This window comes from Colletotrichum phormii, assembly GCF_030913505.1.
Source record: "Colletotrichum phormii strain CBS 102054 chromosome Unknown BDP81scaffold_11, whole genome shotgun sequence".
Lineage (NCBI taxonomy): Eukaryota > Fungi > Ascomycota > Sordariomycetes > Glomerellales > Glomerellaceae > Colletotrichum > Colletotrichum phormii.
Genome location: NW_026851453.1, coordinates 97,166 through 114,629, shown reverse-complemented (window position 1 = coordinate 114,629; position 17,464 = coordinate 97,166). Strand labels below are relative to the sequence as shown.

General features: G+C 53.5%; 4 protein-coding genes across 4 annotated transcripts; 1 reads left to right on the top strand and 3 right to left on the bottom strand.

Moving 5' to 3' along the window:
- Positions 1-3,197: 3,197 nt before the first annotated feature.
- On the bottom strand, positions 3,198-5,149 carry BDP81DRAFT_320602 (glucose transporter rco-3; the record flags this gene model as incomplete). Its single annotated transcript, XM_060584534.1, has 3 exons — positions 3,198-4,530; positions 4,593-4,862; positions 5,034-5,149. The coding sequence occupies 3 exons, from the start codon at positions 5,147-5,149 to the stop codon at positions 3,198-3,200; spliced, it is 1,719 nt and encodes a 572-aa protein (XP_060444555.1).
- A 6,539-nt stretch (positions 5,150-11,688) lies between these two features.
- BDP81DRAFT_31612 (uncharacterized protein) lies at positions 11,689-14,777 on the bottom strand. The gene is made up of 4 exons (XM_060584143.1): positions 14,639-14,777; positions 14,433-14,582; positions 12,402-14,372; positions 11,689-12,347 (listed from the first exon to the last, which is right to left on the bottom strand). The coding sequence occupies exons 1-4, from the start codon at positions 14,664-14,666 to the stop codon at positions 11,971-11,973; spliced, it is 2,526 nt and encodes an 841-aa protein (XP_060444554.1). The 5' UTR covers positions 14,667-14,777; the 3' UTR covers positions 11,689-11,970.
- Positions 14,778-15,254: 477 nt separating this feature from the next.
- BDP81DRAFT_461335 (WD domain-containing protein) lies at positions 15,255-16,439 on the top strand (the record flags this gene model as incomplete). Its single annotated transcript, XM_060593754.1, has 4 exons — positions 15,255-15,549; positions 15,613-15,712; positions 15,779-16,183; positions 16,247-16,439. 4 exons carry the CDS (start codon positions 15,255-15,257, stop codon positions 16,437-16,439), a joined length of 993 nt encoding a protein of 330 aa, XP_060444553.1.
- A 138-nt stretch (positions 16,440-16,577) lies between these two features.
- BDP81DRAFT_320737 (FRG1-like family-domain-containing protein) lies at positions 16,578-17,454 on the bottom strand (the record flags this gene model as incomplete). The annotated part of the gene is made up of 2 exons (XM_060584545.1): positions 16,578-17,010; positions 17,066-17,454. The coding sequence occupies 2 exons, from the start codon at positions 17,452-17,454 to the stop codon at positions 16,578-16,580; spliced, it is 822 nt and encodes a 273-aa protein (XP_060444552.1).
- Between the last annotated feature and the right edge of the window lie 10 nt (positions 17,455-17,464).

Below are 17,464 nucleotides of genomic sequence, written 5' to 3'. Positions count from 1 at the left end.
GCACATCCGGCATCGAAAGTACACGGCATACGCCCTCGACCGGCAAAACGTGCACGCCGGCGGCAGCACCCGGTTATTCATGTCCTCCACCTCCCACGACGCCGGCAGGTGGTGGTTGCACAGCGGGTCCTCGGCGTGGATCTCGAATACGGGCCAGGCCCGCGGTGCTCCTGGTCGCCTCCCCTCGCCCGGGCGCGCGACGGGAGGAGGGCGGCGTCTGGCGGCGCGGCGTTCGGGGCGCCATTCTCTGGTTTCTGGCTGGATTTGACGGAAGGTGAAGTCCGTTGTCAGTGAGACGTTCTACACAAAAGGGAGGGAAGGTTGTTGTTTGAAAACGTACCTCGGTGTTTCTGCCGTCTGGGTAGTACATGATGATACTGAACCGTCCCCTGCCCTGTCGGAGACGAGCTTCTTGATCCATGTTGTGTACGTTGCGCTGATATATGAACGGTATCTCTCCCATGGGTTGGAAACCTTGCACTTGCGGCTGGAGAATTTCTACACAGGTCAAGTTAGTCCCCTAAATCTCGTTGATAACTACAGGCGTGGAGACAGTAGTCGGAAATAAATCGATGAGGCCGGTGTCGATGAAGAACTGTACCGGCGGAGCAGGGAATGGCACAACCACAGGCTGGATCGCAGCTGGAAGTTATACCCCCTTTTATAAATATCGCACGTTTCCCATCTTATGACTGGCCGTGGAGGGGGAGTCACTTACCTGCGGGTAAAGGCTCCCACAAACCATCATTATTTGCTTGCGGAAAAGGTTGAGCTTGTGGTCGAACCTGCGGCGGAGGCTGTGGTTGCGGTTGAACTTGAGGCGGCGGAGGCGGAGGCTGCTGCAGTATCCCCGTAGGAGTAAAAGGTCGACCGTCTGGCATCAGATAACCCTGCTGATACCTCGTCGCCCGATCACGCATATTAACACGGCCCCTAAACCCCGTCCCTCTGCAATTCTGAATGCAGCCTCGAATCCACCGTCCGCCGCACGAGAAGCAGAACTCCTCGCCGCACACGCACCTACAAGTCTTCTCGTCAGTCTTTTCAAACATCCCTCTCCCTTTTCGTTTTACTTTCCACAATTGGGGGGGAGGGGGGAGGGGGGAGGGGGGAGGCAAGAAAGGGGCATCAAAAACTCACGTCATATGCGTACACCCACCCGCCCGCTCAACAATCCTCCGACAACTAGGACAAGGCGACAAATTCAGCTCATCCATGACATCCATCAGCATCTCATCCTCTTCCTCAGTCCCACACGGCGTCCCGGGATGCAGCACCCTCCGACACCGCCGACACGTCCCCTGCCCACACGCAAGACAATACATCGCGTCGCCGGCGCCAGCGCCAGCACCAGCCGGAGCACCAGCCGGCGTGACATGCTCCCCGTCACCCGGTATAAACGCAGCACACTCCGGCCTGGCGCAATACACCCTCTCCTCGCCAGGCGTCTCCTCTTCAACCCGGATCTGTCTATACAGCCTCACCAGACCGGGCCGTTCTGCGCCGGCGGCTTGCTCGACGTTATCCTGCTGGAGAGGTTGACAGCACCGCGGCGGCCAGCCTCCTGCGCGCAGACCTGCGCGGAGACAGCGGCGGAGACAGCGGGGGCACATGCGGCAGCCGCAGGGGAGGCGGTGGTGGGGTTGTCTTGTCGTGAAGCAGACGACGCATGTTTCGTCATTGTTGTTATCATCTTCGGCGTCTGAGGTTTCTGCGCTGTTAGTTCGCGTGTCGGTGAGCAGGCGGTTGCGCTCTTCCCAGCCGATGTATCCTTCTGCATTGTCATTGTTGCCATTGTTGGCGTTATTGGCATCATTGTTGGCATCATTGTCGTTGATGTTATTATTGCCTTCAACCGCCATGGAACTCTGTCTCATCGCAATAGCAAGCTGCTGGTCAGGGGTAGCCATCTCGAGCGCCCGTACCGCCGCACGCTCGACCTCGCGCTCCGTAGCGAAACGTATTGTGTCAAGGTTAAGGAATCCATGTTCAATGATGATGTTTGTAATGTCCTCGTCGAGGCGTTGAAAAAGGTCCATCTTTGTAAGTCTGGTCTACTTCGTTTCCGTTTCATGCTTTCGGAGGGGGGTACCTTAAGATGTTGCCGTAGACTCCTCTCCAATTAGTTTATGTGAGCAGTATGTTTCTGTGACAGAGTCACAGGCTATGAACGATGAGGAAATATCCAAAAAAAAAATTTAATTTTATACATATATCGCGAGTCTCTTTCTTTCTGAGTCATGAGCCAAACTGACAGGTTAGTGAATGTGCTATTTGTAGCGGTGCGGTTCAGTCACTTTCAAGAAGCACCACCATAAAAGCTTTCTTCAATCTGAAAAACAAGACCCATATTCACATTGTACATACGAGATTATGGGCTATCAGCAGTTCGCGAACTCAAAGTGAAACCACGGGAGCCTTGGACTAAGATTCCTCCGATAATAAGAACTAAGGAAGGTCGATGCCGGAATACACGCTGTGGTTGGCTTTGCCTTCTGGACGTATGTATATTCAACCAAACCTCGACTCAACCTCGACCTTACTGAGTAGTGTAATGCAAATGTGAAAGTGGCCACTGTCTGAGAGTCTACTCTGACACCACATGTACGAGGATAAAATTTCTTGCGTTCTGCTTCGGACCGAAGGTCAACTGACTCCTTTGATATGTTTGCTATTGCGTTGAGGAGTTGAATGGAGTCATACGTATCATGGAAAGTAATCAAGTGCCATTGAACAGTTGTGGACTGACTTGACTCAAATTGATAGATGACAAAAGAGCTATCTCGCCCCTGCCTATCTTCTAGACCGGATGAAACCGGCCTTGTTCCCACCGCTTCGTCATACTAAGGTGTTATGCCCAGAGAGGTGGGGTTGATATATCATCGATTCCCTTACGCCACAAAAGCTGACTCCTTCGTCAAACCATAATGGGATATTCTCGTCGACGTTGACCGTGATATCTTTACTTTCTTTGTCCAAACAACCGCTGCGCTGCAATATAGTGGCAAAACCTGTTTCCGCCAAAATGAAACCCCAAAACCAACCGCCCATCGGTGGTTATGGCCAATGAACCCCCCGTAAACTCCAGACATTGTGAACTCCGACGCTGCTATCCGGGATATGATTTGAAATGACAAGGAAAGAAAAAGAGTGGTAATAGTAACATCAGATATAAAGTAGAAGATGGGTATAAATGATCAATAACTGAAGTCCACATTACCCATCTGGGATAGCATCTTCGCTTCCGCTTCTGTCGAGCTCGCAGTCGCGCCGGTGTTTGTTGATGTTGCCGAATTTGAGTTTGTTTGTGAGGTTTGTGTAGTTTGGGTCGTGGAGTTCGTCTGTGTTTGCTGCAATTCGTGTTCTGGAGGGGGTTGACCACTAGGTGACCATCCTTCGTCTAGAATTTGTTGGAAGCTCCAGCTCGGTTCGAACCTAGTGCTGTTCCAGGCGTAGTCGACACGTTCGTACATCTCATCAATCTGCTCAAGACTGATCTTGCTAGTCTCGAAGACCATACACCATACAAATAGCACTGCCAGAATGCAAAAAGCACCCCAGAGAAAGAAGATCTTGGGACCAATGTCGGCGTAGCCAGGCCCTTGACCAACCATGAAGGGAGTGCCGTATGCGATGCCGAAGTTTAAGAGCCAGTTGGAAGCGGTCGAAATCGAGGCAGCCTTTGCACGGATCTTTAGGGGATAAATCTCGGACGTAATAACCCAGCACACAGGGCCCCATGATGCCGCGAAGAAGAAGATGTTGATGGCGCAGAAAACGATTAGGATGGTTTGCGCGGCCTGCTGTAGGTTCTCGCCGGCAGCCGTAGAGAAGGAAGCGATGAGGAGTTGACAGACTGCCATGCCGATAGCACCGACCATGAGCAACTTGCGACGGCCCCACGATTCGATGACAAGGAGGCCCGGAACTGTTCCAACGACATTGATAATGTTGATGATGAGAGCCTTGACGTAAGGGTTCTCGACCCTGGCGCCATCGAAGAAGGACGTGCTGTAGTACATGATGAAGTTGATACCCGTGAGTTGTTGCAGCATCTGAAGGCAACATCCAGTGAGAGTTCTTCGACCAAGATGGGGCGACCCATAAAAGATTTCCTTGTAGGAGTCTGGGCCAAGTGTGAGTTCATACTCGTGGTTCGCCACAATCTCCTGAAGCTCGTCGAGTAGGGCGGGATGGGTGATATCGAGGCGACGGAGGCGACTTAGTGATAGACCCGCGGCCTCTGGCTTGCCCTTTTTGACAAGAAAGCGTGGTGTTTCGGGGAGGACCAGAAGACCGAGGGTCAAGACGACGGCCCACACAAGTTGAAGGCCAAGCGGGATGCGGTACGCGGCGCCCGAGTCGAGCTTTTCGGTTAAGATGTTGACAAAGGATGCGGACAATAAACCAATGGTGATGGAAAGTTGATAGGCGCAGACGAGGGTACCTCGAATCCACTTTGGAGCCATTTCTGACTGATAGACTGGTACGAGTACTGAGATAGATCCGACGCCGACACCAGCAAAAAACCTGCATACTTGGTCAGCGACGCGTTGCGCAATGAGCCAACACTCCCAATCCGTATGGCATACCTTCCGACCAAGAGCATTGGGATGTCGTGCGCGCAGACTTGGAAAATACCACCGAAGCTGAAGACGCCGGCGGATAAGATGAGCGAAATGCGACGGCCCCAACTATCGCCGATGGGTGCGGCGAGGAGAGCACCGAGGACTGTGCCGGCACTCAGGATTGCGACGATGATGGACGATTCGGCGGGTGAAATAGCGGGCTTCAGGTTTTCGGTGTAGCCGGTCGAGAAGTCTCGTCGGAAGGCCGTCATGGAGAGGATACCGTTAATCGTTCTACAGCCCGTCACGAATCAGCGTCCAAGTCTCGGAAGAATTCCACCACGATCACACGAATATGAGCACAAGCGCCATCGCGTCCTTTTTCTTCTCTTGCTCGTCGTCGTCGAGAGGGTGGTATTCGATCGTATGCCGCGTTGTGTTGTGTGTGTGTGTATGTGTGCTTACCCAGTGTCGTAGCCAAAGAGCAATCCGCCCGAGGCGACGAACAGACCGACCATGATGGCCGGGGCCGACGAGCCGGCGACATTGTCGGGCTTCTGCCAGCCCATGGCTATCGCCATGGTGAACGGGGAGTGCGGCGACAGCAATCCAGAATGGAAGCGTGGTACTATGAGAGGGCGAATCTCTCGAAAGTCGTCGAGAATCGAGGTGGAAATGGGCCGGCGACCATTTGAGTGAAGTGACGGGCGACGGCGGGCGAGTGAAGAGTGGTGAATCGACGAAGTGTGGGTAACGATGGATGGATAGGATGGAATGGGACAGGACAGGCAGACGGGGTGTGGAGAAGGAAGCAGGGAGACAGGCGAAGGCTCGAAGGTAAGAAGCACGAAAAGGTCGGGCAGTCGGGTCCCGGGTACTCTAGTCAGTCACTCAGGCCAGTCCAGTTCGGAAGAAGGAACCACCAAAAAGCCACCGCCCACCTACAGCGTGAGGTACGTCCACACGTCCACCACAGTGGCACAGTGAGAGTCTGGGAGGGAAGGGCAGGCAAGTCTGAGCCAGCCAGAAGCAGAAGGGGGGCACCTGGGGCACAGAGAACACTGTGAACAGCGCGAGTCTGGGGTGTGTGGAACTTTGGGAGGGGGGGGGCAGATGAGCCAGTCAGAGAGGCTGAGGGGAAGGGGAAATGTGGAGATGGAGGGCAGACGGGCAGGAGACGCTGGACAGAAAGAAGACTTTCCTTCCTTCCAAGGAGTACATACCAAATACCCTCTCACCCCCCAGGCTTACCTCAGCTTTCTTTCACCCCCGCCCCCAGCACCAAGTACCTATCAGCCCGGAAGAAGCCAAGTAAGGTAAGGTAGTAAAGGGTGTCATGGACCAGAGACGCGGCAACAGAGACTTCAACTTGCGAGAGACGGGGCAGAAAAAAAGACAGAATAAGCTGGACAGACTCATAATCAAACACTGTGAAGCCTCGACGCAACCAACAAGATTGAACGCTGCCACATCCACCTCACTGCTCACCCACCCATCAGCTGGTAGAGGGACGAAGGGGGAAGGACGAGGGACCCGTGGCACCGTGGATCAGCGCAGTTTTTTGAGGGGCTCTCCCAGACTCTCCCCTCCCCGTCTACGGATACCACAGTGTGGGTTGACTAGCGAATTCTTGGGAACGGGTGACTGTGCCTGTCTTCCCTCTGGTCTTGTGCTGGGTTTTGCTGCTTTTGCGAAGGGCCCCAGCCTGGTGGCTGCGGCTTTAATTGGCTCCTTTGAGGGTGAGTGGTGCATCCGGCCGTGCTCAACTCGCCAGTCACATACCCCTTTACCAAGCCTATGCCGCATCTGGCGATAGCGTCTTTACTCTTGTTCCCCCTTGGCGCCAGAAAATCAAAGGCGGGGATGGGATATGGAATTGGACGGGTCATTGTATCCGTACGTGCCTAGGTAGTCCGTACGAATAGGCCGTACGAATACGCTCTCCGTACCTCGCTGAGATTCATCAGCTTCCAATGTTGGTCGTCTTATTCTATAATACTGCCAGGTAGGAGCACCTATCTCTGAAGTTGTTGGGTCTTGACAGTCCAGCCTCGTGAGCTTTCCACAGCTTGAATCAGTACGTGGTAGCTGAGAGTACTGAGGTGTCACACACGCGACTAGACTGAGGCATACCTACCTCTCGTCAAAGGTAGTCAGCCATCAACTCACCTTACTGGAATTCGCCATGGTTTGGCGCTAGGTTTCCCCTTATTTGCGGGGGACGCTGGATTCTGGAGGAACTAGGTACGAGTGCGACTGATTATGAGGAACCACGGAACTCAAGTCAACCTTGACCGGCAGGATGAACTTCTTTCTCGGCACGGCCGCTTGCGTATACACATTCACACACAAACATGTTCCTGGAAACCTTGCTAGAAAAGCCAGGCTAAGCCAACAACCTTCGCTCGGGGTGTCCAATGGAAACTCTTCTCGGATGTCTGACCATTCCTCCACTGGTTTCCCTGGAATTGGGGTCTGGGGAAACTCAACTTCCAAAAAGTTCAGGTACGACAGGACGACACACAGACCTTTGAAGCATCTCTAGGGCTGCGTGTACAGTTTGAGCCTGCAGCAGTCAGTGTCAGTGGAGGGTTGGTATGTCTTGGTCTGGTGTGACTGGTTCCATGGGTGTCCCGAGCGAGGGGAACGCAGCAGAAGTCTGTCTACTGCCTGGTTCAGCTACCTACTAATACCTGAGAGACTTATACCGCTTATTGCTGATGAGGTGTAGCGAAGCACAAGTATACGGGACCACGGGTATGTCGCTGTACCGTTCCCTCAGGCGCCTGCTTCCCTCCCTTGACTGCCTACTATCAAGGTACTTCCCTTCCTCGTCCTTGGGATCGGGGTCTTGGGTTCAAGTCTCTCAATGGCAAACAAGGGCGACTCTGCATGACACTAGCCCAGCCAGGCAAACGCGCTGCAGGCGACGACGGGCTGACGGACTTTGACTGGACCTAGGCGTATTCCACGCACTTTGCTACCCGTCCATCGTCTCTTCGCGTACGGATACCGACAACTTCCATTGGTATCCGGCAACATGGCTTCCTGCTTGAGCTTCGCACCTGTGCTGTATCGTGCAGGCCGCACATGCATTCAGCCTACATTGCCTTGACTCAGCATCTCCTGCATCTTGGACGGCGGTTGTCTTGGCTGGAGGGCTGTTGTTCTGGTGCACCAAGCACGCTGCTGGGTTTGGGCACTCGTACATTTGTACCATCTTTTTTTCACTTGGGTACGAACAACAGTGATATCTGACTGACCACTTGACAGCCGCGGCAGCCTATTCCGCTTTGTGCCCGTCACTTTCATGGGCTGGAGGACGGGCGGGCACAGCGCGCAGTCATCATATTTCCTCCCTCCCGCAGTGGCTTGCCCTGGCTTCTCAGCTATGCGACGGTGCCACGAGTGCCTGCTTGCTTGCTACCTCTTACCTTGTACCTCGTGCAAGCGGTGGGAAAAGGGTTCCCCATTCGATGCCGCGCAGCCGGCCGTGACCAGTCTTACCCCCAGCTGAGTCTGACAAGGCGGATGATGTTCAGGGACGATGCTTCAGTCTCCGTCGTACCCTCCAGTCTGTTGCATCGCGGTGATGAGGAAACCCATAGTAGATGACGACAACGATAACACAAATTGTCCAGAACGCAACGCAGATAGATGCCTGTAGCTTATAGTGGCGGCGGTCGCTTCTCTAATGACTCCGAGCCTTGTGTGTGTGGAATGCAAAGGCCGTTGGGTGTCGGCACACAGTGTTAGCTTAATCCGGGGTCATCTCATACCCATCGAAAAGCAAAGGCAAACTTCGTACACACTGTAGTAAAGCTTGACCGCTTTCCAATCAGACCACCAGCCTTAGCCCGCGGGATTCCTGATAATGACACAGTGTGATCTCTCCACAAGCCCATCCGACAAAAGCCGGCCAGGGGTGGCGGACAAGGGAACAAAAGATCACCTCAGTTCGCGCAGACAAATTGCGGGGAAACTCCGCCAGCCCTAACAAGAATCGGGGGACGTATCCGTAAGTACGGAGTACCTTATCGCAAATTCCCAGGTGCGGTCTTTGGCTCGTAGTTCGTAGTTCGTACCGCCCGGCGGACTGCTTTCCTACCTCCCAGATACCTCCGAATATTATTAGGTGGAGGTATCCGTAGGACCGTAGGCAATGGAAGTTCGATGGACGCCATTGGCACTGGGCGGCACTGGCGCTAGCCAACTTCCACCTGCACATTTACCGCGAGTTCTCATCATCCATTCCTGAATACAATTTGCAGTAAACCAAGACCAGCCAAGCACCCCCCGGATAGCTAGTCAGCTTCGCTTGCCGACTTCTGAATTCCTAGCAAAGCTCCAATAGTCTATCTACAGAGGTGTATCCCAGACTTGCATAGGTACCTACCTACCTACAGTGTTCGCTTCTTCCAGCCGCGGCCCGGCTCCAGTCTTTAGACTCTGTCCACTCAGAGAGTCCCGCCCTCCGCGGACCTCAGACGCCGACGACGACGCCCTCGCAACCTCACCCCATGACCATGCCGCCGTGCGGCACAGCTCTTTCCGCACCTCCACCACTTTTCTCGACCTCAAAGCTCGCAGTCAATTTGTGCTGAATCTTTCAAGTCATGCTGCTTACGGAGTACCTGCCTCTCGCCTCGAGGTCGGTTATGCATTACACCGGCAATTGTCTTCTTTGCCGGGCCTGCCAGCTTTGGTAGACGTATATTATCCCAAATCATAGGACGGGTGAAAGCCTCATTGACAGCTGAGATTGTCTTTTTCCACCCGAGCTCTAACGACACTTCCTAGCACTAGTAGTAGGACATTTTATGGGAGAAGGGCTAGGCTGGCTAGCAGCTTACAACAGACAGCCCCCACAGAGCATAGAGCATAGAGCTCCGTAGGCATCTACTACACAACCCCGTGTTTATACGGAGGTCCTGCGCGGCACAGCTGTTCCTTCAGCCCGCAAGTATTTCGCTAAGGCTGATAAGGTAGCGTCAGCTTTCGATGGAAAGTTCTGTCCAAGCAGCAATCAAAAGTCGACTTTTCCTGGTGGAAATGAAACAGCCCCAACGAGACTTTTGAGACATGAGGGATGCTGTCTCATCTGCACCGGGCAAGCCACAAAGCACCATTTCAGTAATCTTACATGCAGATGCATACGAATCAGCTTTCCGGCCTGTCTACCTGCACGAAAGCAAAGGCCCGCACAGTCTCGTGGAACCCAATTTCCGTCCTACGGAATATTGCTCGAGCGCACTGGTAGGCTTCGAGAGAGAAAGAAAGAGAAGGATTGGAAAACGGTTCCGAACTCGACCTTCTGGAACCTTTCCCGGGCATTGGCATATGTAGTCATACCTGGACGAGAAGGTCGGCATCGGAGAGTCTGGTGTCTCTGGCATATGTTGTCCGCACTCCTCGTGCTCAGTCTGCTGCTGCAAGTTGAAACCCCTGGTATGGGAAGTCTCATACCAACACACTTCCTATCATATGGGAACTGCCGCTTTTGAGTTTAGACGCCATGGCGCTTGCCTGGAATCTTTTTTGTAATTCGCAGTCAAGCAATCCTGCAAATATCCAGGTCTTGCGGCGATTGGTCTACCTACTTCTCATGATACCACAATGTCCGACGAGCTCACGTGATACATAACTCGAGTACCTCATCTGAGTGACTGCCAGGAGAGAGAGCCGAGTTTGCTCTTGGGTACGTGGCCTAGGTTCGTAAAGACAGAGAACCGCTGCGCCTCAACAACCCGCGACTTGTCACACTTCTCCCATATAATGCTGCCGCGAGCTGTTACGCAACCACGCCAACACTCTAGCCTGGCCTCTCTATAAGGTACAGAGCATCATCGTTCAAGCCTTTTCACACTTGCCCTACTTCCTTCGAGAAGGAATCCCCCATGGCACGGAAAGCCAAAGCCACAGCGTTTCATAGGCGACGCTATCAAGATTTCGTCTGGCGTTTGCCTCGAGTTCCACAGGCATGGCAACAGGCTGTGGCTGGCATGGGTGAATCGGATGTTTAGTATATTTGCCGGTGACACAGCGGCTCTCTTGCAATATGCATCGTCTAAGCCCCCCAAAGATTGCAAATTCTCGGCTTACTGTCAGTGGCAACCGCATCCCGCGAGTTCGTAGGGATGAGGACGGAACCCCCCACGAGGCAACATGGGCCTGTACTGTAGTCTTGCGTCAGGGCATCGATTCTCACTGCAGGTATCTTATGTAGGCAATATCGTAGCGGCAAGTGAGTAAGGATAGCTCACTCGAGAAGAGTACTCGAGCAGAATACTATTCGCCATGGATAATATTCATGACCGAGAAGACACAACACCTTTCCAACACAAGAGCACCATACAAGCACTCCGCAAAAGTTGCCCACTTGTACTTGAATACGGACAACACTGTATACATCAGTGGAGAACCGGGCGGGTAACGGCTATATCTGTGTGATTTGACAGGTGGTTCCCACCAACACCCAACTGAGATGTGGATTCGGCGATGATCTGATCCTCCAGATCGGCCTGCAATGATCGACGGCAGTGCGGCACCTCCCCGGCTCGGACACGCGCTGTCCGCAAAGAGACTTGCTATACTACGTACACCACCACGCTCCACCAACAGGCGGGCAGTGAGAGGTGAGCTCTTCAGCCTTTCCTGCCTCTCTCTCAATCTCCATGCCGATGGACCCTGCATCAAGCCAGACCTTGGTTACGAATATCACTACTAAAGTAGCACAAGATATCATCCGGTTAGGGAGGGGAGAAGAGTGCTTCCCAGAAAGTCTAGCCGGGGTTCAGATCGACCATCATCACCTACCTATCGCCCCCAGAGAACGCTGAACATGGTCCTCACCAACTCATTGTCGCCCTCGATGATGGCCTAGTAGACGATGTGCACCGTCAGGCCACACTAGAATAGGCTCTCAGAGGTTATTCATGATCCAACTCGCACGCTCTCGCATCACGAAGCAAGTCTTACTACGTCCCTGCCTTCCAAGTGTACTCATTCTGCCATGCTACGTGATAAATCGTGCCCTCAAAGAAAGCGTTTTGATACACATGACCTAACACAGAAACCATAGTTCTATAGGGCTGAGCCCAGAGGAAAAGGTTGGATAATGCTTGTAGCGTGAGGAGTGTATAGAAGTAAGGAATTAACAAGCGGTTTTGTAGATTGGCGTTTCTTCACTCATACATCAATGCCTAAGCCAGGAGACAAGCAAACATAGCGAATAACTTCATGAATTGTAACGTAGTCTCGAGGAAATATGTCCTTTTCCCTGGACATTCCCAAACGCCGGCGCTGAATATGCTTTAATCGTCCTCCCCAACTAACCCTTGCAGCCCCATCTCACACCCCATCTCCAACGACTACTTCTTTCACCCGTATTCATACAAACGTTTCAATGTCCAATACCGCCAGCGACCCAGTTGTTCCAATCCGGGTTACCAGGTGGAGGGAAAAGGCCCTGGTCTTGCTGTTGCGCCGCGGCAGGTTGACCCTGTTGCCCCTGCTGTTGACGTCTCTGCGCCTCCTCCTCTCTTCGATGCTGCTGCTGCCTCTGCTGCCTGTAGTAGAGAAGAAGCACCAGGGACAGAGCGAGGAAGACGATGATGAGGCTCTCGGCGATGCCGTCGTCCTCCAGCGGCACGCCGTCTGGGCCTGTGCCGCCGATCGTGTCATCGAAGATGTCTTCGTAGTATGGGTCGTCATAGAAAAGCTGATCATCCTGCAGGAAGTTGGCGATCCACTCGCTGAGTGACCAGTCCTTCTTTGGTTCTAAAGTTTTGGTTAGCTGGGGCGTATCGTAGAGGACAAGCCGTGTCAACTTACTAGGATCGTCTTGAATCGAGTGGATCGGGCCGTGAGTAAACGTATTCCATGCGCTTCGGAGGCGGAGCTTGAGTAAACTCAGAGTGACGGGAAGATAAGCCTCCTCATTGACCTCAAGTGCTTGGTCATAATATCTCTTGGCCAAGTGGAAATCTTGGGTCAGACCAATGCCATTTTCGTGCATCCAGCCAAGGTTCCAGAGGGCCTGAGCACTCTGCGAGTAATCCGAGGCGCCCGTATAGCACTGAACTGCCTTGTTCACGTCCGGCTCGGAACCAATTCCATGGAAGTAGTAATCGCCCATCTTGACCTGGGAATCTACGTTCGACTGCCTGGATGACCTCGTCCAGTACATGAGGGCGAGTCTAGGGTTGTTGAGTAGGTTGGGTCGGGTGTGTTGCTGGAGACCAAACCACTCGGGAAGTGGCAGCCAGTCAGGCAGCGGAAGTCTGGACTGGACAGGGTCAAGAATGAAAGCGACGTTGTTCTGCGCGCGCTCATATCCTTGCTCTGCTGCCATGACGTATTCCAAGAAAGCGAGCTCTTCGTCGCCGTAGTAGTAGGCCTGGTTCGCCTCGGCCCACGAGGAAACAAGCGGCTCGGCCTTTTCGGCAACATTTTTGTAGTAGCCCAAAGCCATCGCACACGTCTTGTCGCGGCCCACGCCGTTGTACACCATCTCGGCGAGATAGTAGTGGGCCTCGATTTGGCCGTATCTAGCGGCAAGCTCGAAGTAGTTGTTTGCAATGCGGACATCCTCTGCTCCGCCCTGGTCCAGGTAGAGCACGCCCAATTCGATCTGAGATGGAGCGTAGTCCTGTTCCGCCGCTGCCTTAAAGAGGTCGGTGGCCATGGCAATATTCTTTGGCGTCCCGTACCCGTAGAGCATCATGAGACCGAGCCCATGCTGAGATTGAGCATCGCCGTGAGAGATTCCACGCTCGAACCATCTCTTTGCTTGATCAAAGCTTTGGTCGACACCATCACCACGCAGGTACATGCGGCCAATGAAGCCAGCCGCCTTACTCGCCGTCTTTTCGATACCCTGCTTGTGGTTTTCGATGATACGGCCGTCCTTACGCCAGTACCGTTTCGCCACGGTAAAGAAGTACTTGCGAGCAAGGTCCAGATCCCGGTCGAGACCTCTCTGCCCCTCGTAGTAAATCCGTCCAAGGTTGTAGGATGCTTTGGCGTCGCCTTTTTGGGACATGAGATCAAGATACTCAATCACGTCGTCTATGGCGGCATTGGCGTCGGAGTTGGGGCTCGCTTTGATCGCGTTCATACCAGCACTCGAGGCGCTGGCACCCTCACCGTAGACTCCGCCAAGCTCATCAGCGATACGATACGACTCCACCACCCAAGCCATGCCGCCGGGTGGACCCGAGCGATACCAGTCCATTGCCTTGTCCGCAACTCTCTTGTAGTACTTGCTCGCAGCTTCGCAGTTCTTCGGCGTCGCAATACCGCTGTGATGACGGTAACCAATAGCCATTTCCGCGCGGGTGTCGCCTTGCATCGCTGCAAAAGTGTAATAGAGTAAGGCCTTCGCCTGATCGGGAGCAACAACATGACCCATGCCAGTTGCATAGTAAAGGCCAATCATGTACTGCGCCGTGCGGTTTCCGTGGACCGTCGCGAGGGTATGGTAGTGATCGAAGGCGACCTTGAGGTCTCTCGGGTAAGTGTAGTTGCCGTAGAAGTTCATCTCGGCGAGCAGGTAGAGCGCGTCCGTGTTATTTTGCAACGCAGACTGTTCCAACAGCTTCACAGCCTCCAACAGCGGACCTGTGATCTTGGTCTCCTGTGCCTGGTGGCTGCCGGGAACAGGCGCAGCCTTCAGGCTAGGCACAACTTTGAGGGCATATCGGAGCACAGTATAGACGACAGTGTAGCGACGTTCACGTCTCGGGTAGGTTCGGGGTGGAAGCTTGATCAGTTGTTCGATGGCGAGTTCGACCAAGTCCGCTCCTGTTGGAAGTCAGCTCCATCAACCATAATTCCCCCCACCATCGCGAACATTGTACATACCGGGCTGCCTCGGAGGTGGGGTGTGGTGTTCCGAGATAACATCCGTTTGTATTGTCGCATCCTTCCCTTCGTCGCTGTCGTGACTCTTTTGGTATTCGTTCAAGACCTTTTGCTCGTCGACACAGAATACAGTGGCTGCCTGCAATAGCACTTGAGGATATGTCAGCTTCGGATCAGCTGTTTGATTGCAGTGACTTTCAACTTACGGCCTAGCCAGAGCAAAGAACGCCTCATCTTGAACGGTAATTATGTGCCAAATTCGAGCGCAAAGTTCCACGACATGTTATAATTCGCAGATATGCGGTTTCGGGAGAGTGTTGGTTGGTGTTCCCAGCAGTTGCGCAGCTCGATGCTTTCAGAACAGCTGTCCTGGCTTTAGGTCCACGTAGATGGAATTGGAAGCTCCAAATGAACAGGGATAGTCCACTACGTGATACATGATTGGTCACTAACTTAGCCGGACGCCAGGTACGCAATACCGCTGCAAAGGGGCGCTAGTCGGACGTACCATATACTCGCATAAAACGGGGCTTTGCATGAAAACGCTTCTTCACTGTCTAGTCCTCCACAGCTCGCTCACAGGCGGCTCTTACTGACGTTTCTACGAATTTTGTGATCTGCCAAAGTTTCGGTATCTCAGCCTGGTAGAAGTGAGGAGACAAGCAAGAAGCTTCAGGTTCTCCAAGGTCATAGAAGCGAGAATATTTTTGAGCTTTCAAAATTGTGTACATTCAACGCTCAGTAAGAAGTTGCAAATCTCGGTTTTTGGTCAAGGGTTCATGCTCATATAAGCCAAGCACAGCAGGTCAATGTGCTGTCAAGATGTACAACCTCTCTTGCGTTGACGGCCATAGATTTGGCGATGTCTATGTTCTCGATATTCAGCGACTCAGCGCTGGCCTGTCCGCTATCTCATCAGATCAGAAACTCAGCCTCTTCGATCCCGCACGAGTTGGCCAGGGCCCCATCAAGTCTTACCAGACGAACCACGGCAACCTGACATGCCTCAAGACCTTTGACTGGTCAAACTCTGTTGTCTGCACGGCGGGAGAAAATGGAGAAGTATCGGTGTGGGATATGAGGGAAGCGTCCAAGCCGCAAGTCGCTCATTTCGCGGGTATGTTTTCTCACTCTGAGAAGGAATGAAACATCCGACGAATTCCGCTAACACGACGTTCAGCTACTCAATCACCCATTCTTTCTATGGCTTGTGACCCTAGAAGCAACACGATAGCACTAGGTACGGAGTTTCAAAACCACATGGCATCCGTGCTACTCTGGTAAGTATTCCTTGGGTCACGACAACACCCTACTCGATTATACGGGACCCCTGACACCTTCTATAGGGACATCAGAGCCGGCCCGAAGCAGAGACTCCAGTACGACGAAGTCCACAGTGACGACGTCACAGAACTCCGCTTCCACCCTTCAGAATCGCACATCCTCCTCTCGGGATCCACCGACGGCCTCGTCAATGTCTACGACACACGAATCTCTGACGAAGACGAGGTCGTCGTCCAGACGTTGAACCAGGGCTCTGTCCACCACGCCTCCTTCCTCAGCAATACCGAGGTCTACGTGCTGACTCACGACGAGAAGCTGGCCGTGTACAGCGTCGCCGAGGATTGCGGCTCTGGCGCGGCTCTGGTCGACTTTGGCGATGCGAGAGAGACGCTGGGTTGCCAGTACATTGCCAACATGACAACCAAGGTTGACGGCAGTGGTGCTATCGTCGGTGCCGGCTCACAAGAGTATGTTTTCTTCACTTGCAACTTACGCCTTATGCCTGGGAACGTGACTAACAAGTGGAATAGCCGTCAAGTATTCGAGTTGGTGCACCTATCCCGCACAGCCGAAGGCAGCTGGGGTTTCGACAGGGCGAACAGCGTCGGCCTGCCGGGAGGCCACGGCGAAGAGATCATTCGGTCGTTCTGCTTCTACGATGACGAACAAGTCGTCTTCACTGCTGGAGAGGACGGTAACATCAAGGCGTGGAGGCCTACATAGGTCAGAAAACAGAAGAAAGCAAAAGTGTGAAAAACTTCAGAACGATAGTGAGATGTTTAAACGGCTATACTGCTCATTGCGTCTGGGTATCATCGTCTCTCCCCTTTTTCGTGGTGCCATACCAAATCATCCTCCCTTTTAGCCGTACTTGTCGTGCTTCCCTTTGACCTTCAACATCAATAATTGTTCGTGGTAGTCGCCCTCTCTTCTCGCCCTCTTCAACTTCCTGACTTCGTCGTCCTCGAGCCTGCGTCCCACGGCTTGTTCGAGCTCCTTGCGACTGATCTTTTCCTTTGCCTTTTCTTCCTTGTTCGCCTTGAGCCGCGGCTTGAATCTCGCCTGCATCCTGATACGCCATGTGGTGTTGAACGTGATGGACTCTTCGTCGCCCCTGACATCTGACGTGGTGACGTTGGGTTTCGGTGGCTTGACGGAGAGAAAGGTGTCGCGTAGTGTCTGCAGTTGGAACGTGCCAGGAGTATCCGCCGTTGCAATGACATTGAAAGATTCTAGTGGCGAGACAGCCGCCGATGTCGCTGATAGTACGCCATTCTTGTCGCATCCAAGATATCTGTGGCAAGTTAGCATATGACCCTCGTCAACAACATTCTGTAGCCAGCACTTACTGCCCATGGTGGCCCTTGAATCTGAATTGCTCCGTCCCTGTGATCCTATTCGCAACCCACACCTGTCGCACGTCGTGCGGCTCAGCCGTGGACGGGTTGCCATCGACGATGTTCTCGATTCCAAGCGTAAATATCTTGCCCACGGCATCGCACGCCAAGGCAGTAGGGGGTTCCGTCGGCAGGACGAACATGACGGGTCCGACAACATCCGTCACGGCATCGGCAGACACCCAGCTATCGTCGTCATCGTCCGCGTTCGCCGTCGACGCGGAAGCCCCGCCGGTGCGAGCGACCTCCCCGCCCTGTGCGTCGCCGTTCTGGGCCTCGGCTTCCGCGCGCTTTCTCTTCTTGGGCTTCTTGTCGCCCTTGAAGGACAGGGGCTTGACCATCTCGCGTTGT

Coding starts and splice junctions, on each gene's coding strand:
- BDP81DRAFT_31612 (XM_060584143.1), bottom strand. CDS start 14,666: ATGAGGCGTTCTTTGCTCTGGCTAGGCC. Junction 14,373..14,432: donor CCCACCTCCGAGGCAGCCCG/GTATGTACAATG, acceptor GACTTCCAACAG/GAGCGGACTTGGTCGAACTC. Junction 12,348..12,401: donor CTCGATTCAAGACGATCCTA/GTAAGTTGACAC, acceptor CCAAAACTTTAG/AACCAAAGAAGGACTGGTCA.